Source organism: Diabrotica undecimpunctata, chromosome 8 (genome assembly GCF_040954645.1).
Source record: "Diabrotica undecimpunctata isolate CICGRU chromosome 8, icDiaUnde3, whole genome shotgun sequence".
Classification (NCBI taxonomy): domain Eukaryota; kingdom Metazoa; phylum Arthropoda; class Insecta; order Coleoptera; family Chrysomelidae; genus Diabrotica; species Diabrotica undecimpunctata.
The window spans coordinates 23,931,971-23,959,015 of record NC_092810.1 but is presented as its reverse complement, the minus strand read 5'-3'; the positions used below and the strand labels follow the sequence as shown (position 1 = coordinate 23,959,015).

The following is a 27,045-nucleotide window of genomic DNA, read 5'->3' as shown; positions in this document are numbered from 1 at the left end:
GTTTCTTGCAGTCCTTTATTTCCAATATTTCTTTGTTGTTCGTTTGAGGCTCGAGGTCCACAAAAAATAATGGTAATGGTTCATGGCTCAAGGCTCAATCTGTGTCTGACATTTGTATCGTTCCTTACTTTATGCCCCTTTTTCTGAATTTCCGCTGTTATTTCATCTATCGGAAAGGAGTGAGCATACTGCTCTGTATGTTCTCTCTTCCTTACTTTGGTATGTATGGTGGACGATTTTTTCCTCTCGTACGTGATGTATTAGTTTTCTGTAGGATTCAATAAGATTCAATATGAGGATATTTGAGCACAAAATATTGAGAAAGATATTTGGACCAACCCATTATATGGTTTTATTCCACTATTCCGTCTTTGTGTGTAATTTTTTATTGATAAGTTACCGCATATCTCTTCTGCCTTCCACACGATTGTTTCTTTAAAGTTTTACCTTCCTTGAAGCTCCAAACATCTGACCACCATATTTTGTATTTCCTGCGTTGATTTTTAGTTGCCTCCATTAATTTTAGATACAAATTTATTGGAAAACCATATTCAGGGCTCTTTTCTCCCTTGCCACTATTATTATATCGTTCAAATATGCTTTATTTCACCTATATGTTGTTGATTCCTATTTAAGGTATATGCCTGTTGTATTCTTCTTAATAAATTTCAATCCTTTCCGGTTATTTAAAGTTGAGTTGAGTTTAACATATTTACTAGCGTCCTATAGTCCTATGAATGTTCTTCCCGCGCTCGTATCGAATCAATAGCCACGTCACGTTCCACTGAATCATATATGTATACCTAACAAAGTCCACAGAGACCTGCACCATCGATTTACGTAAAACAAAAGTTCTTTTTTTAAGTCACCGACCAGCACCCAAAACCCGATACACCACACCACCGGTATCTAAAAATATTCAAACTCCATTCTAAAATTATCTTGAGAGTGTTTACAGTGGTCCACGCTTTTCTATAATTGAAATCTGCATCATTTAAAACCTATAAATATTGTAAGTTTCTTTTCAAACATTATTTAATAATTGATTGATGTATTGTCAATTGATTTATGTATAGTAAAGTGTAAAGTAGAGTTTTGGTTGAAGCAAACTTTATTGCTAACAATAATTACAGTTTCTGAATTGTGCCAAGTTATAAACATATTCAGCGTTGTTATATAGCTTGTACCAATTTTATTTTTATATTCCGCTTCGCTTCGCCACAGATTATATTACTTTTAGAACCATTTAACAAACCAACTGATAGACCGAGTAGTGGTGGTTCTACTTTTTTTGGCTTTATTTCTTATTTTTTATTTGGAGTGACTATGCGGTCGCTTGCGTTCTTAGCCTGCCTGCATTGTCTAATATAATATTCAATACAGTTTATAGCACAGTCAATGTAGATTAATATTGTTATTTTAAATTTTAAATCTTTTTGAAACAGGTGTTATTATTATTCAATTTATACTTGCATTAAATCAAAATAATAGAACATGTTCATGTAACAATAAAACACTGAAAACTTTGTTTTCAAAACTTCCACAAAATTTACTTTAAATTCTTATCACTACAGCTGTTTCGGCTGATTGCCTTTCTCAAGTGATCTGTTTTTCGATTCATTGTAGCGTTGGTTTTTGTGAGTGTGTGTTTATCTTCTGTATTGGATGTGTCTGCTGTCCTGTTTTAGGCTTGTGCCTCTTCAGGACGTGTTTCCTTTTTTTGGTGGGTGTAGCATCTGTTTTTAGCATGGGTTTACACTTTATAGTCTCTAATGAAATAGGTTGAGGAGGGGAGAACTGTTTGTCTCAAGCTGGCCATTCAGAATTATATCTGTGTTTTTTAATTTGTTGATTTCCATAGATTCTAACAAAGATAGCTTAAGGCCTTTATTTTGAATGTGAAAAATTTTAAATTCGTCATTAAAAGAATGATTATGATCTAGAAGGTGAAGTGCGTATGTAGAATCTGTTTTGCTATTATTGAAAGCCCTTTTATGTTCTGCTATTCGTTTATTAAAATTTCTACCAGTTTGACCAATGTAAGTTTTTGGGCAGTCGCCACATTTAAGTTTGTACACACCACTGTGTAAATGTTTTTTATGTTGGCTCTTGTTGTTTTTAATATATTTGCCTAGGTTGTTATTTGTTCTGAAAGCTGGTGTTGTGTTATTCCTTTCTTTTTTATGTGTTTCGCTATTTTTGTTGATATTTTGCCTGTATATGTAATCGAGCAGAAGGTACTGGGTTTTTTCTCTGGTGGTGGAAATACTAAGTTCAGGGCTTTCTTGTGTAGTTTTTGATTTAACATTTTATTAATTGTTTGTTCGTTGTATCCATTGTTTACTGCTATTTGCTTAATGATATTTAATTCTGTCTCAAAATTGTATTTTGACATCGGAATTTCTGTTAATCTATGTAACATACTATGATAGGCTGCCAGTTTATGTTGTCTGGGATGGGATGATGAATTGTGAATAGTCGTGTCAATATGGGTAGGTTTATGAAATATGGAGAAGTCATGTTTGTTTTTAAGTCTGATAATTTTTAAATCTAAAAAATTTATGGATTGAGTTTGTTCTGTTTCTATTGTAAATTCAATATGACTATGAAGTGAATTAATATACGATAAAAATTGGTCGAGTTGCCTGTTAGTTCCTGTGAAACATACCAGTACGTCGTCTACGTATCTTTACCAATAGAAGAACTGTTTGAATATTTGATGTTTTGAAATCTTTGTCTCTAGATGATCCATAAAAATATCTGATAGCAATGGGCTTAGGGGATTGCCCATTATAAGTCCTGCACTGTTATTTGTATATATTTCATTATTAAATTTAAAGTAGTCCTGGTTTATGCAAACTTCAAGAAGATGTAAAATTTCAGATGTAATGATTGGATTTGTACTATTTTGGTCTAAAAGGTTTTTTACTAGAATAAAAGTTTCTGTGGGAGGAATACTAGGAAAAAGATTTTTTACGTCAAATGAAATTAATCTGGAGTTGTTAGGTAACTGAAAATGTTGTAATTTATTAACTAGTTCTATTGTACTATTTATGGTAAATTTAGGTAAAATTTAGTGTGTTCTAAAATAATCTCTAACAGTTTTTTTGAAAGTATATGACGGAGCTGTATAAAAAGAAACTACAGGTCTTATTGGGTGATCCGGTTTGTGTAGTTTATAATGAAAGAGTATAATTTAGGAGGCTGTGGGTTCATAGTAGATCTACCTGCCCTAAATCCTGCCTGTTCCTCAGCCTCTAAGTCTTTATATTCGCTTTCTATTCTGTTTTTAATTACTTTTCCGAATATTCTACTGATCGAGTATGTCACGGCAATGCCGCTATAATTGTCACATTCATCCCTTCTTCATTTTTTGTGTATAGTGGATATGAATGATGTCTTCCACTTTTCTGGGTTGTCATTCCATTGCAGTTTTGGTCAACATCGGATATTGGTTTCGGCGCCGTTAAGTACAATAATATACTTATCTAGAAAAATTGTCAAAGTAGTGTCCCGCCAATATCGCGTAATGTTAGGACAAACAACAAAGAAGAAGAAAAGTTCTGCTGTCAATTTTAAAATTTCGCACCAAAATAATGTCAGTCTGTCACAAAAGTAATTAACCCAAAACACTCTAACCAATTTTCCAAATTATTTAAAATGATTCTAAAATTTGATTTTATCCAAGATATTATAAATAATTTTAATGTACACTTCAGTGACATCTTTGCTGTTGTCGGTAAGTTTTGCTTATCTCTTTATTTACGTGACTAGAAAGTTTTAAATTCGAATTTTATTTTCTTGATTGATTTTTTTTAATATGGCCGCACAAGGAAACTAATAAATAAGAACCAATAAGAGATTTACAAGAATGTGTAGCTTTACTAATTGATCTAGCTTTATTGGAGAAGTGTACAAAAGAAAAATTAAGTACAAAAGAAAATAAAGACGATTCTCTGACACCATGAGATACAAACGATTCGCCAAGCACCAGGAAACACTGCAATTGTAAAGATTTGTGCTGGAAAAAGCATAGAAAAATTTGGATACCAGTCAAAACTTTCAAAACTCCAGCACCCCCAAACTTCTGTAATTAATTTTCTTCAGATGCAAGGAAAACTGTGGACGTATGTGTGGTTGCTGAAAAGCAGGTCTCAAATGCTCTTCATTGTGCCTCAATTGTTCTGGTAAAACCTGCAGTAACATCATGGAAATATCAAAATTAATCGAAAAATTTGAAGATGAATTACCGCCAATTTTAACTCCCGTTCTTCCGCAAACATTCACCTTCGATAATGAATTAGATCCTGAACTGCAGTCTGGACCATCAAGGAAAATTAAAAAAACATAGCTGGAAAATAACTTTTTAAATATATAATTATGCTCAATATTATCTCTGGAAATTGTCCGTTGATTAAGCCTAATGGGGATATCACTTAAAAAAACGCGCCTACAGACTCTACCTTATAGGTGGTCGAGAAAAAGGTCGATAATAAATTAATAATAATATAAGAATGTTAACGAAATGATAAATTACATGAATAAAAAAATATGTAATAGAAAACTAAGCCTAATAGTTCGTAATTTTTACAAGTATTCAATAATCCGGTCAAATTCGGCATGCTGTAAAACTCAGAGAAATTAATGAAATTAAACAGATTTTAATGAAAATTATTTATTGAAAAAACCTCCATAATATTGCTTTAGTATCTTTTTATTTTTAAAAACCAGAAAAACGTTATAAGGCCTAAAAGGAAATGCGTTCAAAAATGGTAATTATTTTTGTTAATAACTTTTTATTTTCCATTTTACGATAAAAAGTTATAGGTATAGGTATAGTTATAGGTATAAAGTAGACAATTTAATTTTCTACAAATAATGTTTACTACAATTTTCTTTAATGTTGCTAGTTTACAAGATACAGTGCGAAAACCCTTTGCACCCCTTATTCCAAGATGGCGAGCGCTGTAAAATCCAGATAAATTAATAAAATGAAACAAATTTATATTGAAAATTATTCTTTGGAAAATCCCCTATAATATTGTTCTAATGTATAATAAAATTTTCTGTAGGGTTGCTAGTTGACGAAATACAGCGTGAAAACCCTTGGCACCACTGTTTCCAAGATGGCGGCAGAGCGACAAGCTTGGCGACCCCACAAACTTGAACTTAAGCTTACATTTACCCCCCGCCCCAACAGATCAAAGAAATAAAATTGCGTTCTCTCAAAAACGCACCTTAATGGAACTGTGCTTTTTTTGGATATCTCGTTTTAAGTTCACTAAATCTAAAGCAACGCAATATGTCAGTAATTGCTTGAAAGCCCGGTTAGTAACTACTATTCTGTTTATTGTCTCTGACACTTTAAAATCCACTCTCAAATATCTATTTCTACTATTTTTAAAGAAGGTACATTTTCCAACTTTTATCTCTCTTATCTAATTTTCTTGTTGTTTCCTTTCTTGTAAAGCTAGTATTTTTATTCTGTATTTTTTTAAGTGTCTTAAAGACCGTTTCTCTTATATTCCACATTGCTAGCATTAGTACGTTATCATGCTGTTCTTTACTTCTCCTGTTTTTCTATTCAAACTGTTTGTCCTTATCATAGTCTTGTCGGTATAATTTTCTCCCTGGTGTTTATTTCTGTTTAGCTTTTTCTTTGACCTTTCTCCAATCTTTCTCATTAAAAAAAAAACAAAATTATGAAATGGTAAAAACAAAACATAGACCTTGATGTTATTGATTAAAAAAGTAGGATTATAACGAAATAAACGGGTACAACTCTTAGTTCTTTAAACACATCTATTTCCCATCATTGTTTGTCGAGAAAGACATTAGATATTAATAAGTCCTTATCGATTGTTCCTTAAATACAAATAAACACTCCCATATGCATCCAGTTTTCTTTTATTGGATCAATATACTCCGAACAACTTATCGTCAATGTTTTTGAATAATTCATGCTGATGTCCTTTTTAATAATTCAAATAACAACTAAGTGTAATTGTTTCCAACTCAATTGATTATCTTCAGTATAGTTTTCTCATTAAGATATAAACACCAAAAAACTACTGATATTTCTAAATAGTCAATTTAGCTCCCAAGAGGTTTGTGTATATCATAATTACCAGCAATTTACTACAAGTATATTATAGAAGTGAACGCCGATGATACCTAATTTGGTTTATTTTACTGCGTATAGAAAATTATCCACAATTTACGTTGAATCTAAAACAATATCATATATTAAAATTACTGCTATAGATACTGTAGGGCCATGCTTGTTTTATGATCTTATTCTGAGTTGATCTCATACCAAATTCCATACCAATATAATTCTAATATGTTTATATTTAATATGTCTTTTATAAACAAATTTTTGGTAAATCTATGAGATCTAGTCTTTCACTCATTCTAAGTAGCTATGTCATGGATCATGTTATTAATGATTGTATCAACAATTGCACTTTTTTCATTCCTTTTATTAAAAGGTATGTGGATGATTTAGTTTTGGCACTTCCTAAACATAAAATTCATGAAAGAGTTAACATTTTCAACAATCATAATCAACATACAGTTCATAGTTTAGGAAGAGGTGAAAGAATCTCTACCATTCCTTTACATGAGAATTGTAAGAACTACAGATAATGTGTTGAAAACCAGATGGTTCAGAAAACTCATGTGTAGCAATAGACTTATATGCTATTACTCACATCATCCAAACACGATGAAAATAAGCCTTATAACGGGATTAAAAGAACGTGTTTTAGAGCTTTCTCATCCAGATTACCTACAGGAAGATCTTCAATTGTTGAAGACATAGTAAATGTAAATATGTAAATATATAGCATTGAGTCTCTCTTTAGAGTCTCACCATTCAACGGAAGGTAGAAGACGAAAGACCACGATGAAAATTCTTAACATAATAGATTGACCAGCAATCCATCACAGTAATCTGCAAAGATCAACGCACGAATTAATAGAAATGACTAGAGCCAGAAATTTATGGAGTCGGACCATAAACACCACAACGGCCACTACTCACTCTCAGAGGTCATTCTGAGAGGTCAGTAGTATACCACGTTTATTTTTTACCAGCTTAATTGCCTTTACAATCTCTTTGGTTTGAATGTAAATTTTCCATTACTATATTTCTAATCGAATAATAATGGAAAAATCTATAATTTGCTTGACGTAAATTCATGTTAAAATAATAACTAAACATAAAACAATCTACTAATTTTATGTATCCCCTTGAAGTGAAGTTTCTTTTTTGTATTGCTATTAATGATCATCCGCAAAAGCTCAACATCAATTTTTGTTTATTTAATATAATTGTTTCTTTTATTTTATAATGCATATTTTAATTATTATTTCAATTGTAGAATAAAGAGAATTATCAACCAACTATCTTGAGTCTATTAGTAATCTTAAGCGACTTTTTTATTACAAGGAATTTTATTGTATTATATAATAACTATTAACCATTAAATGCTGCGACAATTTCACATTCTTTGATTTTTCACTAGCATTTTCTTTACAGTTGATAATATGGAGCGATGTCTCCTGTACATCGGCGGAGGAGCTGGAGCCTTAGCTCTCACAGGTGTAGCAGCAGCTTCGGCGTATTACCTAGCCAAGGGTGCGAGCCCAACACCACAGAGACCACTTTTTCCCTTGGAAGCTCAATGCATCGAAGAGGAGGAGGTGAGTGCATTATTTTATATAATTTGCTACCTTTTGTATCGTTTATATCTTTAATAGATCGTTCAATCAATAAACCAAAGGCATAATAAAATTATGTGTTTATACCTATTCAGCCATTATTATAACTGAAGAATGAACATGGTTTACATGTTAATTTACACAATAGAACAAAATAGAAGAACAGCTAGTTCACTAATTCGGTAGACCTCTGTCTTAACTAATGTAATAACTGTTTGTCAATACTAGACGTTATTCATCCACATAGTTTCCCTTTGGGGTTTAAGTTAACATTTATCTAACAATTCAACCCCTTCTTGATAGAACGATATATTTTTGGTCTCAAAAATATGCTTTATTTTATGCAATAACCTTCCATTTGATTGGAGTCTTTTTTATGGAGTATTTTTAAGGCTTTTAAATAACTAGTGTCACTAGGAGCCAGATCTGAAGAATACAATGGATACCGAATGTATTCCAAGTACAATTCGCGTACTTTTGGTGATTGTTGTGATCGATTTATAAGCCGATCATAAGAATGAGCCAAAATGGTATAAACAACTAAGTAAACAAATAGTAAATAAAGCCAAGAACAAGATTTGGAATAAAACCTAATAAAAAGCGAATTTTTTTTGGGTTGCACAACAAGAGAAGTGTGGAAAATAATTAAATAATTAAAGATCTTCTTCTTCTTCTAATGGCGCTACAACCCTTTGTGAGTCTTGGCTTGCTTAACAATGTTCTTCCACTCTGCCCTGTCGGATACTTTCCTTCGCCACTGCCTGATGTTCATGGTTTTAAGACCCCTCTCTACGTCATTTATCCATCTTTTCCGGGTCCTTCCTCTTGTTCTGTTTCCTTGGGGCTTTCATCTCTGGACTACTTTTACAGCTCGATTATCTGGCATTCTTTCTAGATGCTCAAGCCAGTATAGTCTTAATGACTTTACAAATCTAACAATATCTGCGCTCTGCATTAGTTCATCCAGCTCTTGGTTCATTTTAATTCTCCACGAACCATCGCTGCATGGGGTTGGTCCAAATAACTTCCTTAGTATTTTGCGCTCAAATATTCTCAGTTGATTTTCATCAGTAGTTCACGTTTCACATCCATATGTGACCACTGGTCTAATTACCGTTTTGTAGATTCTAAGCTTAGACTCACGATTCAGTAACTTACTTTTCATTAAGTCTTTGTATGCATAAAAACACTTATTAACGCTAAGAATCCGTGCTTGTATTTCTTGACTGATGTTGTTGTTATCATTTATTATTGAGCCTAGGTAGGGAAAAGTGGAGGCGTATTTGTAGGTATGGTTGTCTACCTTCAGATTCTCATGTTGATTCGATTTTGTGCACTCCATATATTTTGTTTTCCTTTCATTTATATATTGACCAAACGTAGCAGCTTCTCGTTTCAGTTCTATAACTTTTTCGCTTAATACTCTTTTGTTGCGGCTTAATATGGCAACATCATCCAGCAATTAAAGATAATAGAACAAATAGAAAAGAATGTAGAAGGTTAAATTTAATATTCCCGGAAACGTGGGTAGAATAGTATTGAAAAATGCTGACAGAAGATGGAGCAGGTCTTCAAGACGACCCCGCATAGAGATAAAGGCCAAGAGAATGGTGATGATGATGATGAATGTTTATATAAAAAAAACTGAATCTATAAGGCCAACTTAAAGTGTAATAAAACTGTTATGAAACAAGACACGCGTTGTAACAATAGAAACGTATGCTCTAATTTCTAATTGTCCTAATAAAGTTTGGTAAACAACTATTTTAATTTAATAAATTATTCTTAAGTCTTTTTATTAATTTAGGATATATTTCATATCACAAGATCGTGGAGACAAGAAAAAAGACAGTGCGGTGAAAGAGAGGTCTTTGTTGGAACTCAATATAACTCGTGATCAGTGATACTTTTTTATAGAGTTAAAAGTATTCATTATATATTTATTATCTACCTATTTAAAATTTCTGTCGCCAATAGGTAATAAAATAAGAGTGAAAACATGCTAGTGAGAAAAAAAGCGAATACAATTCTTGAAACACCGAACATAATAGTGTTGTCTCGATAAAAAGTCTTAAATAAATCAGGGTTAAAATCGATTTATACCACTTGGGGTCGCAGGCCTTAAAATAGGTTTAAATGTAAAGTTTATGGCTTTTTTACCTAATTGTAATATTCTTCTTTAGAACTCACGCGATCGTTTTGTTGCGCTGATTTTAAAGAGCTTATATTGTTACGAACAACGGCGTGTTCAGCATCAGTGTACATGATTTATTCAATGATTGAAGTATTTTTAACTGAAGAAGATTTATGTGACGGTAACGTTTAAGAGATTTTAGTGGGTGGTTTGTTATAATCGTTTCATTCTATCGTTTCATACGGGATGGAAATAAATACCGATGGAGAATTAGATCAAACATATGGATTAAGATGAACATTATTACAACGCTTCTAACTATCTAGAGAAGAGTGATTGATCAATTATAACCAAATTTTTTTATTAAATGATTTGTTTTTTGCATGAGGGAGGATTGCCACACAGTCAATATCATAAATATATTATTTTAGAAAAATGATTAGATTAGATTTAGAAAGTTAATCCCGCGATTAACCATCAAATGTTCGAGAATCTTTGTATACCATAATAATGAAAAGACGAGATTCTCCAATGTAAAAAAATATTATAAGTACTGAAATGATAGCATCTCCAGAGGTAAACCGTTCCGAAAGAAATTATTGTAATTATTTTTATATATTATAATTATTATTATCATTTGTAACGAATAACTCTATTAGACATCAGACTCGGTAAAACACAAGTTGAATTTTAATAAAAATTTATTTAAGTAAATAATAAAAATAAAATTTACTTCTATACATATATCATCATCATCATCAACTATCCTCTAACGTCCACTGCTGAACATAGGCCTCTCGCATGCTTTTCCACTTAGTCCCATTTTGCGCCATCTGAATCCAATTTGTAGTCACTCTTTTTGTGTCATCTGTCTATCTCGTTGGGGGTCGACCTCTATTCTATACATAAGTAAAATAAGAAAGGAAGAAAAATAAATATTAGCTGCGTTCGGATGGATAAGACAAAGGACAATCTTTGGTCAATACCCAAAGACCGTTGGAACGGCTGATCAATACTCAGCCTTGGAGAGAGGTGGGACAGAATCGGCCTATCATTACTCGACCCAGGCGAGGAACAGAAGCGATCGATCAATACAGTACATTCAACCAAATTACTCATCTAAAAGATTAACGGAATTCACAGAAAACCTTTCGTTGTAGTAATCGGCACGGTAAACTGCACTGGTGTTCTCCATAATGTTTAACACTTTTTTTTAGGTATAAAACAAAATTTTTATTTATAAAATAAATATACGTGTCATTAACCCGTTGTTTATAATTTTGAATATTTTGTTACATTTCTTTTTAATGAATAGTATTCTTGCATAATGTTATTTAACGTAATTTTCTTTCACCTACTAATAATTTTTTTCTGAAACAAATACTACCGTGCTAAGGATAATTTATATTCAAAGTAGATATGCAAAGTACTAAAATATCACTTTTAATTTCTGTTAAAAAATACTTCGGAGTAAACTAGAACATTTTGTCAACTTAAATAGTGGTGGTGAGATTGACCATATGTCTGTTAGAGTGTACCGTTTTTGAGACGTCTGCGATTACGGGTTTAAATTAGGGTTTTGGTAAATATATTTTTTTATTTTCAAATGAAAATACTTGTACTAAAAATAAAATAATTGTGGGAAACATCCAACCATTTTTAAACTTTTTATCAAACTACAATCGGTATTCCTAATGATCATTAGGCTAATTTGCTTAATGTATTTAGAATCTTTGTAAGCGGTTATATTATAGTTTACCTCTCAAGCACAACAGTTAAAAAGTTTTTGTCATATTGATCTAAACTTAGTATACTGTAATTCAAACGTGTGGTTTCAAGTGACCATCATGCCTAGACGTAAGTTGCCTAGACATAAATACTTTACCATGGAAAAAGACAATGGCGGACCTTTAAAGTCATTATTATATATAAATCAACGCGTTTGTGACGCACTCGGGATAAGTGAAAGTAAGCTAAAAACTGTAATTAAGATTCTCAGAGATTCTCGAGAAGATATTACTGTGACTGAGTATCACGAAGACAAGAAAACAACTCGTTAACATTCTAGGAGCATTGACTTACCTGATGGAAAAAAATTTGAAATTCGCAATATTTTTTATTGAACGCGTGAAAACAATCAACATGTCAGTTTAGATACTATACTAGCCAAAATAAAAGAAAGACAAGTTTCTGAAATTAAGATGACTAGCCTTTGGAAAGTGTTGCGAGATTTAGGAATTAAATTTAAAAAAGAAAATAATAAGTTACTTTTATGCGAAAGGAGTAGTGTGGTACACAGAAGAATTAAATTTTTGAGAGAATATACTAGACTTAAATCTGAAAATGTAACATTCGTATACTTAGATGAGACATGGATATTTGCAAAGGGTGAAATTAAAAGAATTTGGCAAGACGACAGCATAAAATCAATAAAAGACACAGATAGCGAAGGCAAAAGACACATCATTCTTCATACAGGGGGGAAAGAAGGCTTTACAGAAAAGCAGATTTGATTTTTTATTCAAAATCAAAATTTGTTGATTACCATGAAAACATGAAGGCAAATATGTTTGTTGAATGGCTTGAGGAGAAACTGTTACCTAGTCTGAGTGAACCATCAGTTATGGTTTTAGATAATTCACTTTACCATTTGGAGATTTTGGAGAAACCACCAAAACAGTCGTGGAACGTAACGAGCATAAAAAATTGGTTAGTTAAAAATAATATCAATTTTTAGGAATACGCCTTCAAATCAGAGTTACTGGAAATTTCGAAACGTAATGAAAAACCAACAGTTTATATATGTAGTTGACCAAATTGTATCAAGTTACGGACATCAAGTACTACGGTTACCGCCGTATCACTGCCAGTTTAATCCCATCGAACACATCTGGGGTATATGTAAAACGTATTATGATAATCACGTTGGATGCAGTGGATACAGTGACGATGCAGTTAGGGAAATGTGGCAAGAAGCTCTTAAAACTGCAACTCCAGAAACATGGATCAAAACTGTAAATAAATGTGAAAAATGAATAGAAGAGTGGTGGATCCGGGAAAATAAAATTAGTGAAGTTAATCCAGTGATTATAGATTTACTTAATGATAGCGGCAGTGAATTTAGTGACGACGATGATGATTCATCATCATTTTGGCTTTACAACCCTGTGTGGGTCCTAGCCTCCCCAAGAATTTTTCTCCAGTCGTCCCTATCCATCGCCTTCCTCCGCCAAGCACGTATTTCCATATTTCTCATGTCTTCATCGATGTTATCTAGGAATCTTGTTCTGGGTCTTCCTCTTCTTCTTTGACCAATAGGTCTATCAAGGAGCGTTTTTCTAGCTGGGTCGGTTTGCTCCATCCGCATAACATGGCCTACCTACCTTAGACGTCCTATCTTTATGTGTTTTACGATATCTGGTTCCTGGTATATCCTATAGAGTTCGAAGTTGTATCGTCTTCTCCAGACACCATTTTCATTTACCGCTCCATAGATGCGCCTTAGTGACGATGATGATTTATAAATTTAAATAATCAGTAAGTACACTATTTTAATGTTATTTACAAAATAATTGTACAGCAGGTTAACCATTATATTTATACATTCATTATTAGCCAAATAAATGAATTCCACTAATTTTTACTAGCATACCTACGTTTTTTTTAATCTTTGATATTTTGATTTATGTTTATGAAACCTAATACCAAAAAAAAGTTATAATATTTTCTACAACATGCAGTACTAACATATAGGGTGTTCCATTAAAAAAAAACGAGAAAATGTTTTATTTGAAAATAGGGATGACAGGGTATTTCCCAAGAAAAATGTAAATATTTCAAAAATTAATAACTGTAAGCCTATAAAACCTCATATAAACTCTTCATATTTTTACATAATACATTCAAAAATGCTTTCATGTACAGGGTGTTCCATTAAAAAAAACACAACTTTGGTTTATTCCGTTGATCTGACTAATCCTGTATGATCGAAAATAATTTTAAATCGTAAACTTCTTTGGCATGCATCACTTTTTTTTTAAACATTTTTTTTATATACTTCCCAGCTTAGCCGTAATCAAACAAAGTCAGAGGTTTGTCGTACCCTGTATTGTCAGAGTTAATTTTTTTTTTCGGATGTATAAAATTCGCTCATCAATAATTCCAAACTTTTTTAAATAGCTGTTAAGTGCCTTATTTTATTACGACTGTTTCTTTTTAATATTCGCTACTCATTTGTATCAGTATTTTTTAAAGCTTCTCTCATCTATTAAGTCGGAAATTTTATTTGTTATACAGGGATTGATCTTTACTTCTTTTCTAGTCACATTTGTTTAATATATTTATTTTACTTATGGTGCATTTTCCTTTTTGTTAAACTATTTTTCGCAACTTATACCGATATATATATATATATATATATATATATATATATATATATATATGTATATATATAGCGACATGATGTTCTTGACGAAAATTACAAAAAAACAACAATGTTAGGTTCATTGGCGGCATAAAAAACCTTGGACAATTCCCTGTGACATTTCACGTGACCCACTGGAACCATGCCATAGTTTTATCCGAATCAGTTTCACGAGATATCGGACGTTAATCCATTATTCATGTTTATCATAAACTCCTAAACAAATTAGATCTATTATAGACCAGTCACTTTGTATTTCTCAAAAATAAAACGCTTTAATCAATATTCACTTTAACTGGAATGTAGCAGTAGCTACTTAATAATAATTATAGCCAATACAAAACTGTAGAACCATTTAAAAAAATTCTAATTGGAATAGGTAGTAACCGGGAAACAATTTCCATCAAAATCTAGCAAAAACAACAGCAAAATACCTTGAAATACAGTAAAAAATAATTAAAGTTTTAATCAAACAATAACATAACCCTAAAATATGAACATTCATAGTAAATATCTTAATACTTTGATATTCTTACCTCACAAAGTCACGAACAACAAATAATAACAATCGCACAGAATGAATGTTCGTAACCAAAAGTCCTTATTTATTCTTCAAACAATTAAAAAACCATTTTTCTAACTTCTTATGGGACAAATACACACAAATTAGAAATGTTGGGAAATTTTTTTAAAATACCCCGCCCATTGTGACGTCAGAGCTTAGATAGTCCATTATTACAGCGAAAAATTTGGTATTGTTTCTTGCATGTGAAAAATTAAACACCATGCATCCCTCTCAATGAGGTTGTGACCGCTATGCTCCTGTAATTGTTCATCTTATGTATGCATTAATAAATGATTCATATATATTTATAGAAAAAAATCAAATTATAGAGGTTCATCATCATCGTCATCATTTGGCTCTACAACTCTATGTGAGTCTTGGCCGCGTTTACTATTTGCCTCCATTGTTGTCGGTCCTGAGCAGCTATTTCCCGTTGCTGTGTTCTCATTTTGCGTAGATCATTGGCTACTGCGTCCTTCCATCTCTTTCTTGGGCGACCTGACCTTCTGCCATCGGGCCTTTCCCAGAATGTGGCATTCAGGAGTCTTTCGTCATTCGATCTTAGTACGTGGCCCGCCCATCTTATTCGGTTTGCTTTAATGTAGCGTACTATGTTTTCATCTCCATATACTGTCTGGAGTTCATCATTGTGTCTTTTTCTCCATTCTCCTGTTGTCTCTTCTCTGCAAGGCCCATAGATAGTCCGCAATATCTTTCTTTCTAGTACCAGTAATTTTGTCGTTTTCCGCTGGTTCAGAGTCTATGTCTCGCTTGCATACGTTATTGTGAGACGAATTATTGTCTTGTACACTCTTATTTTTGCTGGTATTAAGAGTATTTTTGATTTAAGTACGGTCATTAATGAGTAATATGCCCTGTTTCCTGCAATGATCCTGACTGCCACGTCCTTTTCATATTTATTTTCAGATGTTATGATCGCTCCCAGGTACTTAAATTCTTTGACGACTTCAAAGTTGTATTCATCGATTGTTACGTCTTGTCTAACCCTTGGTCTTGGGTTCTTCATAACCACCATGTACTTGGTCTTGTCCTGGTTGACCTTCAGACCAACTTCCTTGGCTCCGTTTTCGAAAAGGGTGAAAACTTCTTTTGCATCTCTGGTGGATTGTGCAATTGTGTCTACATCATCCGCAAACGCCAATAGTATTTTTGATTCTCGGGCGGCAAATCCGCTTGTCAGTTGTGGTTGAGGTTTCCTTAACGCATGTTCCAGTGCAAAATTAAATAGCAGGGGGGCGAGAGGATCTCCTTGTCTAGGCCCGGTGTCAATGAGGAATTCCTACGACGTGGTGCTGCCAATTCTGATCCGTGCGGAAGCGTTCTCTGTGCTCACCTGTGCTAATCGTACCAGCTTTTCAGGTACTCCTATTTCTACCATGGTCTCCCACAATGCTTCTCTGCTAACAGAATCGTAAGCTTGTTTAAAGTCCACGAAGATTTGGTGTATATCGCGGTTGAATTCCCAGTTTTTTCCAACACCTGGTGTAGGACGAATATCCGGTCTATGGTCGACCTTCCCGGTCTATATTCCTCTATAGTTTCGACATATTTGTTTGTCTCCCTTCTTGTGGATAGGTATTATATGGCTTTTATGCCAGTGTTTCGGTATTTCTTCTCCTTTCCAGATTTCTTTTATAAGATGATATATCTCAAGGTGGAGCTTTTCTCTCCCTTTTTTAGTAGTTCCGCCTGTATGCCGTCTGGGCCTGGAGCTTTATGGTTTTTTAGGGACGAAATTGCGGATTTTACTTCAGCTAATGAGGACCCTGGTATTTCAGGTTCGGCTAACTGGTACTGTCATTGTTGCCCTGTCGTTGTGGGTTTTTCTGTATTTAGGGGATGCTCAAAATACTTTCTCCATTGGCGGCTTATCTCCTCGTCGTCTGTGAGAAATTGTACTGCATCGTCTTTTATAAAACTTGGACTGTTGGTCGTGTTGCCCTTCATTATTTTAGGTCCTTATAAAACTGTCTAGACTGACCGGTTCTATGTTCCTCCTCCAGTTGCTTTATTCGCGCTTCTAGGTACTGTTTCTTTTTTCTTCTCAAAAGTCTTTCCGTTTGAGTCCTTCTGTTGTAGTCTTCCCTGTTCTCATCTGTAGGGCGTGTTAGTAACTCCAGCCTCTTGCCTCTTGATTGCTTTCTGATGCAAGCTTTGTTCGCACTCCTGGTCAAACCTCTGGTTTTTCTTTTTGTTATTCCTATGGTCAATTCTGGCGCTGATGTTTCTTCGTCTTTCAGTGCCTGATATTGAAATATCCCATCTGTTTCCTTGTTGGGGTTGCTTTGGTTGTCTCGTCTTTAGCCTTGTTCTCATTTTTGTTTTGACCGGGAAGTGGTCAGAGTCACTTTCTGCTCGCCTCAGACTGTGTGCGCTGATGATATTGATATTGCTATTGATATTGTTAGAAATTGTAGAGGTTATTTTACAATATAATCATAATAAACCAATTAAAAACGATCTTATAACCGTTTATGTCTTGCTATTCATCCTTCCATGAGTAGATAACAGGTGTACCATTTTGTTAATATTTTCTTGATACTTGTCATAGTCTCTCTTTCGTTCGCTTTTTAATAGATAATCCAATTTAGGCGATATCAACGCCAATATATCCAATTAATTAACCTAATAGCACTCTGGTGAACTTTCCAGCTCACCGGCGATCGCAAAATTTCCAAAAAAATCGCAGTTTTTCCACCTGACGTCGTCGTAAATCTATCGGATCCAATCCCCAATTCCGCTACTTTATTTGGATGATTGACCTCTAAATATTCGACCTATATTTTGTATGTTATGTGAGTGGGTCGACTAATGACGCAGATATTAGACGTGAAAGGACTTTTAAAAAAATAATAAAAAGAAAAAATTTTATTTATAGAACTATGAAACTCATTTTTTATTTTGTAATATTTTGATTTAAAGAAATAATTAAATATTCTTACAGAATATGGGCGACAACCAAGATATTGAATATTTTGATCACATTATAGGACATACAGCACAGAGGGAGTTATGAACGGTAGCTGCTAACTGCTGGTCGAATTATGCGGCCTGAATAAGCTCAGAATCGCTGCAACGGTGTTTCCTAATAAACAGGCGCACAAATTATCTGGGTTACTCCACACACTTGTAAGTTCATTACATATGCATCAGCGTTAAACGGAGCAATGTGATACATAATTTTCAAGTATAATATATGGGGCTGATATTACTTCCAAGTATGAACTTCTTGTTGGCCTTATTTCTCCTAAAGTGAAATATGTTCCAAAAGCTACAAAAGACCCCTGCGTCAAATATCGTCACTAGAATTTCCCTAGAATTATGATTACTCCTCTTTTCTTAAATTTTCTTATTGTTTATAGTTTTGCTATGTCGTAGCTCTGACAGTAACTTTATGTCACTCTTTTCTATTTCTGTATTTTTTTCCTATCCGATATTATTATTACATCATCCTCTATGTCTCTATCTTCATCTCAACCATAGTCTGTTCTTTTTGTTCGATTGGGATCCAATTTTTAATCCTCTTAATTATTCCTGTTGGTAATTTTCTCACTAAATCAATTCTATTCGTTTAGCTTTTTGTGTTTTACTGTTTTATTCATTTTATTTTTCCTATTATTTTACTCTCGCTAGTTAAAGTCTTATTAACGTCTTATAGGAAGTTAACATGGAACTCACACTTAGATGGTAGAGCTAAAAGAGCATATATTGCCTATGAGCAGTGTCGACGAACGGTCGGACGCACCTGGGGCTTCACGCCCAGGGTGATCGCCTGGGTCTACACCGCTGTCATTAGGCCAATGCTAACTTACGGAGCTATTGCTTGGGTACCAAAAGTGCTACAGGCAACAGCGATTAATAAACTAAACCATATTCAGCGGATGGCTTGCATAAATATAACAGGTGCCATGAAAACAACACCAACTGCTGCAATGGAGTTGATCATTGGCATCACGCCTCTAGATATATATGTCAAAGAGGTGGCGCTAGTGACAATGATGCGACTGCGCTCAGCTGGTGCAAACCTTGATATAGGAATGGGACAATTAAGAACTCGTTTCTGGCGGCGAGATCTAGATGCGTTGCCACTGCTACAGGCAGGCTGCGACTCAATTGAACCAAAGTTTGTCTTTAACAAACCCTACAAAATTGAAACAAGACAGTGTATGGAGACAAACGGGGCAAATACCTATTGCATAAACACCGATGGCTCCAAAATGAAAGAAGGCTCAGGATGCGGAATATACTCCAGATCACTGAACCTAAGAATAAAGTGGGGTATGGGCAAAAATGCCAGCGTAGTTCAGACAGAACTGACTGGTATCTCCATAGCCGCAAAAGAGATAACCCAAAAAGGTATAGCAGGGAAAACTATAATGATCTGCACAGATAGCAGACAAGCGCTACTAACCTTGAATAGACCACGTGTAACATCAGGTTTAGTAATGGAGTGTCACGAGTCACTAACTCAAGCTTCGGATGGTAATACCATCATCCTGAGGTGGGTTAAAGGACACAATAGGAATAAAGGTAACCGCATTGCTGTCCAATTATCTAGGAAGGCGGCAGGCCTAAGACTCTTAGGACCTGGGGATCTTTTTGGTTGGTCAACTACAACAATCGCGAAAATTGTCAAATGTCACTCCTACGCAAACCGTAAAAAGATGGGAAGAAGGGAAAGGATGTAAACTTGCCAGGGTAACACTAAGTAATCTTGAAGAGTCAACATCAAAGAAGTACTTGGAAATGACCAGGAAAAATCTACGTTTGGCAGTTGGTTTTTTAACTGGTCATTGTCAACTAAGCAAACACCTCCACACACTGGGGCTAGCAGACACACCTCTATGTAGGAAGTGTGAACGAGAAGACGAAACTGTAGAGCATGTCCTATGTGAATGCCCAGAGTTATCGTTAATACGAGAGTACGCGTTCGGCGAGTCCTGGCCCACACCTGCCCACATAAGAGAGATGTCTCCTGGTGACTTGTCCACCTTCCTAGAAATGGCAGGATGGACAATGAGCTAAGGGTGACAGCTCCCTGGGAGGATGCACAATGGGTCAATTGTGGCCTAAGTGCTGTGAAACCTAACTCGCCCTTCCTACTCTACAGATACAGATACAGAACGTCTTATAGATTTTGACTTATCTCAAATCATTGCCCAGATGTAGTATGTATAAAAGAAACTAAACTTAGTCCAAACAAAAATTACAATTCTCAACAGTTTAATTGTTTGAACAGTAAAAGCAATTGTGACTACTCTTCTGGTGGGGTTGCAACTTTTAACTTGATCAATATTGTCGTATTCATCAGAAACAAGACTCGATACAGAAAGAACACAAAGGCTATTTGAAACGATCCAGATGAGAATATATATCAAGCAGAACTGTTTACAGAGAGGATGAAAAAGAAGAACATTACAGCTCATCTGATACAATTGATACTTTTACCCAATTATTTGACGTAAGATTTTCAGTTTTGTCATGTCTAAATATTGTGTTGTTTTCTATGTACATGTATAGTTATTTTAATGTCGAAAATGCAAGGGATATATCACAAACACATGACAAATTTGCATTATTACTTAGAAAATCACTTGATAAATTTGAAAATGTCAATCCAGCACGAGACTGCATTCTAGTACTAAGTACTTGTAGCATTATAAATACGAATATAAATAAAATTATCCAGTCAATTTGGCTAAATGTTTTCGAAGAGTGTGGGCACAAGCATTTCGAAATAATTTTGTAGTTGAATGCGTTCAGTTGAAAGTTAACCGTCTCGACGCGACCCGACGTCATAATAGTACATCTCGGTGACAAATTGTTATCAAAAACGTGCTGGATTTTCTAAAAGGAACCTTTTAAAGTGAATTTGTGTGAAAAAGTACTGTGTTGAGATAAATTTTGTTTTTATTTTAGAGTTTTCATGACAATATTAATTGCATATTTAATTATTCGTTCGTAAGTTTACACAAGCTTTTATTTATATGCCTAAAAAGTTAAATAAATCAAGTGGTGTTGAGATTTAACTTATATTGTTAATAAAACACTGAACACTGTTATTTGCAAAAATTTCTCAAAATTAATTTACTCGTGAGAGTGTTACACATATATTTTCTTTAATCTGCTCCACACTTTTTCTTATTGGCGCTTCAAGTTTTATGGCTTGTGCAGTTCCGATTTGTTTATCCGTCTACAGCTCTTCTACGTTTCATTCCCTCACCTTTTTATCTATTTCTTTTCCTCGGTCCACCTCGGTTTCTCTTGCTTTTCTTCTTGCATACATTCTAACAACCAGATAAGTTGTTCTGGTGATAAGTGAGTGGCTCAGAACCATAGGTGACTATACAACAAAGTCACTCTTTTGAGATAATTGAGGGCAAAGTTAATCGGTTATATAAATTTCTAAATAAAGTAACATAACATTTTGGTGTTTTTGTATGGGAGAAACTAAAATAATTCAATTAGAATAAAGCAAAAAAAAAATTATTTCAATCATTTCTCTAATGCGTTCGTTATTAATTCTTTCTCTTCTGGATCTTCCTGCTGCTCTTCTTAAAACATCCATTTTGGTTGCTTTCACCGTTGTCGATGTTCTTTCTTTCAGTGGCGATACCTCAGAACTATATAGAGTGAAACTTTTCACTGTAGTCTCATATATCCTCTTTTTATTTTCTTTGCTGATAGATTGGTCCCATAAAATACTGTTTAACATTCTAATGTTCCATCGTACAAAACAGTGATACCTAGATATTTGTAGTCGTAGCAGTACTTTATCGTAGTACTGTTGTCTATGAGATTTTTTGTTGTCCTCTAATGCACAAGTAATTAATTTTCTTTTTATTGACTTATTGTCCTTATATCTTTTATTGACTCTAGATATATCGTACTCATCAATTCATTTTCGGGCCATATTTAGACATGACTCTGTCTGTTTTTCAATGTGCCTCCAGTAAGTTGTCGTTCCATCGTGTTAGTGGTCTTCCTACTGATCGTCTTCCTATTGGGAAACCGTCTCTTGCCGTCTTTACTACTCTATTTGTTGTCATTCGGCTTATATTATCGTTCCATTCTACTCTTCTATTCCTTACCCAGTTCTGGATGTTCTCCACCTTGCATCTACATTGTATATCTGCACTTCTAGCTCTGTCCCATAATGTCTTGCCATCAATTTTTTTAAGTGTTTCCATCTCTGGCGTTTCGAACATCATTTTTGTCCTCTCTGTGTCAGGTCGTGTTTCTGCCGCGTATGTCATTATTGGTCTGATGACTGTTTTGAAAATTCTGCATTTCAATTCTTTCTCGATATTTTTATTTCTCCATATTGTTTAATTCAGGCAGCCTGCGGCTCTGTTTGCTCTATTCACTTGATCTTCCACTTCAGTTTTGAACTTTCCGTAGCTAGATAATGTGATGCCTAGATATTTAAACTCCATCACTTGTTCTATTGTCTGGCCTTTCAGCTCCAATTTACATGTTAGCAAATTTGCTGTTGTAACCGTGAATTTTGGCTTTTTTGAGGAAATTAACTTGCTAAAATTTGTGGCGGTTATATTAAATTGGTGCAGAATACGTTGTAAATCGTCTTTACTTTGAGAGAATAACCTTGCGTCGTCTGCATAGCAGAATATTTTAAGTTGTTTTTCTCCCATTTGGTATCCTTTCTTAGTTTTACTTTTTTATTATTTCATCCATAATCAGGTTGAACAATAGAGGACTCAGGGCATCTCCCTGTCTTATCCCATTGCCAGTTTCAATAGGGTCGGTTAGTTCTTCTTCCACTTTTACTTTTATTGTGTTGTTTTGGTAGATATTTTCGATCGTTTTTATTATTCCTAGAGGTATCTCTTTTGCGTACAATAAGTGGATAACGTCCTCTAATTTGACCCGGTCATATGCCTTCTTAAGGTCCAGGAAACATAGATATGTCGGTTTGTTGTATTCTAATGAGTTCTCTTGCACTTGACTCATTATAAATATAGCGTCGGTGTATGATCTTTACGACCTAAAACCTTGTAGTTCTTCTTCTAGTGTTATAATTTCAGTCAGTTTATTTGTTATCAGTTTGGTTGTTAATTTGAGTGTTATGTTTAATATATTAATTCCTCTGTAATTTTCCGCGTCCGATTTGTCTCCCTTTTTGAAGACAGGTATTAGGATGCTTGATCTCCATTCTTGAGGAATTCTGTTTTGTTCTATTATTTTTGGATTAGTTTTAATAGTTGTTTAGTCAGATCTGGTCCTCCGTACTTTAGGAGTTTGTTCGGTATTTTGTCCTCTCCTGGTGATTCTGTATTTTCTAATTTCCTTAATGCTTCCTTTACCTCTTCCTTCTGAATATTTATTTCTTCGTTTGTCATCACCTCTAGTGTTGGTAGTTCATTATCGTCATCTTTAGCAAATAGGGATCGAAAGTAGTCTACCCATGTTTCCTTCCGAATGTGTTTCGTTTTTATTAGTTCGTTCATCTCTTTTCTTTGTCCTCTGATCATTTTCCACATTTCTTTTTGTTTTCCGTAGAAGTCGTGTTCGATCTGTTTTGAGAAGCTCTGCCAGTGGTCCTTTTTTATTTTTCTAACCAAAGTATTCGTCTTATTTTTGATTCGTTTATAGTGGTTATATGCCTGTTGTGTTCTGTATTGTAAAAAGGCTTTCTTCTTTTCTTCACATTTTGTCTTTACTTCCTCTCTAAATCATGGTGTTTTCTTTTTTGATATGTTAGCGTTCGTTACTTTCCTCTTTTCAAGTGATTCTGTTTACTGCGTTAATTACGTAATTTTGAGTTTTTCCCAATTTTCCTCGATGTTATCGTTTTCTAACATTTCATTCCCAGCGATCTTCTCTGATATTCTTTTTCTGTATAAGTATTCCGTGGATTCTGTATTTACTTCTTCGTCTTTGATTTTTGGCGCCGCTCTCTTGGGTGTGAAATATTTCAGGAAGATTCTTATTTTACATAATACTAGGCTATGGTCACTAAATTTGTGGAGAAATCGTAAACACCATGAGATTTGCAGATGACACGGTAATTATGGCTGAGAGTATAGAAGAACTACAAACTTTACTAGATGCAATAAATATTAAATGCATTCAAATGGGACTTGACATCAACACAGATAAGGTCAAATTTATGATAGTATCAAGGAGTCCAATAAATAATGAACAACTAACCCTTGGTGGACAGCAAATAGAGAGAGTGACAAAATATAAATATCTGGGAGCTTACATCAACACAGAATTAGATCCAGACCAAGAGATCAGGGTACGAATAGAAATGGCAGGGACAGCGTTCTTAAAATTCAAGCAATTGTTCTATGACAACAATCTAAATACTGCGCTGAGACTGAGGTTTGTTGAATGTTACGTCTGGTCCCAACTATTGTACGGGGTAGAAACATGGACGTTAAAAGCGTAAATAGTTAAGAAGCTTGAAGCCTTTGAACTTTGGATATACCGGAGAATGTTGAGAATTCCATGGACTGCCAGGGTCACCAATGAGGAAGTGCTGAGAAGGATGGGTCGAGACAAAAAATTGTTGAGAACAATAAAAGTACGCAAGACTGCATACCTTGGACACATACCGAGGAATGATAAATATAGTCTTCTGAAGTTCATCATGCAAGGTAGAGTCGATGGCAAAAAGGGAATGGGTAGAAAGAGGAAGTCATGGCTGCAAAATATTCGAGACTGGACAAACATGACTGTAGACGAATTATTTCACATTGCAAAAGACAGAGAAACTTTTAGAAATGTGGTCGCCAACCTCCGTTAATGGGGATGGCATAGGAAGAAGAAGATTGCCAAGCGTATTTTTGGTGGTATTGGAATTCTTACTTTAGTCCGTTTTTTTATCATGGACTCAATTTTCTGAAGCAAAAATTCAAAATCTGTGCGTGACATTCTGCAACAGTTAAAAAATTCCCGGCTTCCGCACAAGTCAGTTATTTTCAGACATCGACGTTCTTTTTCTACCTCATTTGTTTTTAAAACGTTAAGATAATTTTGTAAACTTAAAACACACACAGCTGTCGCCGCAGTAATTTCTATGCCCTTCATTACGGATGGTACACTGATGCAGCAATGTGGTAGTTGTATGTAAACAGTCATTTGCTTTAAATGCTGTGGTGGCATTATGTCGAGCGGGACAGTGGGCAACGCGAATAGCAGCAGCAATGGCTGCATCTTCTTCTTTAAGTGCCGTCTCCCGATCGGAGGTTGGATATCATCATCGCTATCTTTACTCTATCTACTGCTGCTCTGAAGAGTTCTATAACCAGTCCTTTAAATTCTTCAACCATGACACTCTCCTTCTTCCTATACTCCTTACTCCTCTTATCTTTCCCTGTATTATCAGCCTTAGCAGTTCATATCGCTGTCCCCTCATTATGTGTCCCAGATATTGTAACTTTCTTATTTTTATTGTGTTTATTATTTCGCATTCTTTGCCCATTTCTCGCAATACTTCCATGTTACTTTTGTTCTGTGTCCATGCTATTCTAAGCATCCTCCTGTAACACCACATTTCAAAGGACTGTAACTTATTTATGTATTCTTGCTTTAATTTTCAGCTTTCAAGTCCATATTGCAGTATCGAAAACACGTAGCATCTCAGTGCTCTTACTCTCAGTTCTAATCTAAGGTCTTTGTTGCACAGAATTGTTTTCATTTTTACAAACTCATTTCTTGCTATTTCTATCGTGGCTCTTATTTTGGTTGTTTGATCATTATTGTCTGAAATTCAGGTTCCTAGGTATTTGTATTTATCAACCCTTTCTATCGGTACATTTCCCAAATGTATGTTTGTTGGCATGACATTCTGCAAAAGTTAAAAAATTCTCCGGATTCCGCACAAGTCAGTTATTTTCAGACATCGAAGTTCTTTTTCTACCTCATTTGTTTTTAAAACTGTAAGATAATTGGAGGAAAATGACAGTTAAGATTTGATTTCACGTATAGTGCGTCTGTGTATCCGCTTATACGTATTTCGCCCTAAAAGGGCTCTTCAGAACGGCTATTCACAGTCGCACTGAACGTGAAAATAAATCTTTTCTGTCTTAGGAAGCAACTCTAACATGGCTTCGTATGGACGCAAACAGCGACATCTGATATTAAAATTCTGAAAATGAAGAATATTCTCGCGTTTTGCAGCAATAGTTTTCCAAAACATTGGATCTTTAGCTAAACCTGCTCTGATCATTCTAAACTATTTATATAGTCAATTTAGTTCTATATTTTAGTGTAGCGTATCCCTAATTGATAAAAACTTAATGAAAATATTATTTTTTTAAGCGATGCCAAGTGCCAAATTATTTATTATCTGTTATATAAATTCGGTGAACTTGAATTTCAGCCAAAAATTTGGTGACAACCAGTGAGTCAAATCCTCTTGAAATGTGCTCGTGTGTTTACTGGTGCTACTGCTATCTAAGATAGATTTTTTTAATTACGGAAGTTCCAAGATCCATGCTTTCATTGCGCGTAAAAGTGTGTTTTGCAGGTTTTTGATAAGTATTACGATTTGTGTTGAGAGTTTTTTATTTATAGAGTCCTCTCTTTTAATGTTATACAATTTCTGTGAAGAGCAACTACATTTAATCTAATTGTTTATAAATTAAGTAGTAAAAATTATTACTTCAAATTTTCAAAAATTATTATCTACATATATTAACAGTTTCGTTGACAAAGAATGTTTCCTAAGTGAATTATTTCAATTTGCTTACTGTTATTTATAGATAGTTGGAAGCATATTTCAATGAAATAATTATTTTTATCATAATGGTTATTAAGAAGTTGTTTGTTTAGTTTATTAATTTGAAAAATATAAAATGAACATGATATGTTCGTTATGATTTTTGTGTAAAACTTATTAAGCTCTCTTGTTCTTAAAACTATTACTTTTTTTAGTTTTTGTAACTTTTAAATTATCTTTAACAAAATGTCGAAAACACCTGAATATTGAGTTAATAGTATAATTCCGCCATCTTGTTTTTCAAGTCCTCGTGTACCGTGTATCTCTAGGATGTTCTAGTAGATCTATTTTTTCTTCTACTGATAGGGTCCTATTATTTTTCCCTTCTATATTCTGTATGTGTTAAATATTATTTTATATGGGATTAAACCACAATTCAATTACATGTTATATTTATTTTGGCGTTTCAATTTACAATCCGGAAATAG

At 34.1% G+C, this 27,045-nt stretch overlaps 1 protein-coding gene across 10 annotated transcripts in view; it reads left to right on the top strand.

The window, feature by feature from the left end:
• Positions 1–27,045, top strand: part of LOC140447289 (long-chain-fatty-acid--CoA ligase 6) — a 148,358-nt gene that overhangs the window by 70,783 nt on the left and 50,530 nt on the right. For 5 of the 10 annotated variants that reach the window (XM_072539865.1, XM_072539869.1, XM_072539867.1 and 2 more), the window contains exon 2: positions 7,544–7,707. In XM_072539865.1, coding sequence (XP_072395966.1) covers positions 7,544–7,707 — 164 coding nt within the window. Of the gene's footprint in view, positions 1–901; positions 1,013–3,645; positions 3,740–7,543; positions 7,708–20,664; positions 20,830–26,249; positions 26,377–27,045 lie in introns of those variants that run through there. The other 5 variants (XM_072539870.1, XM_072539866.1, XM_072539871.1 and 2 more) reach the window with 5 other exon arrangements.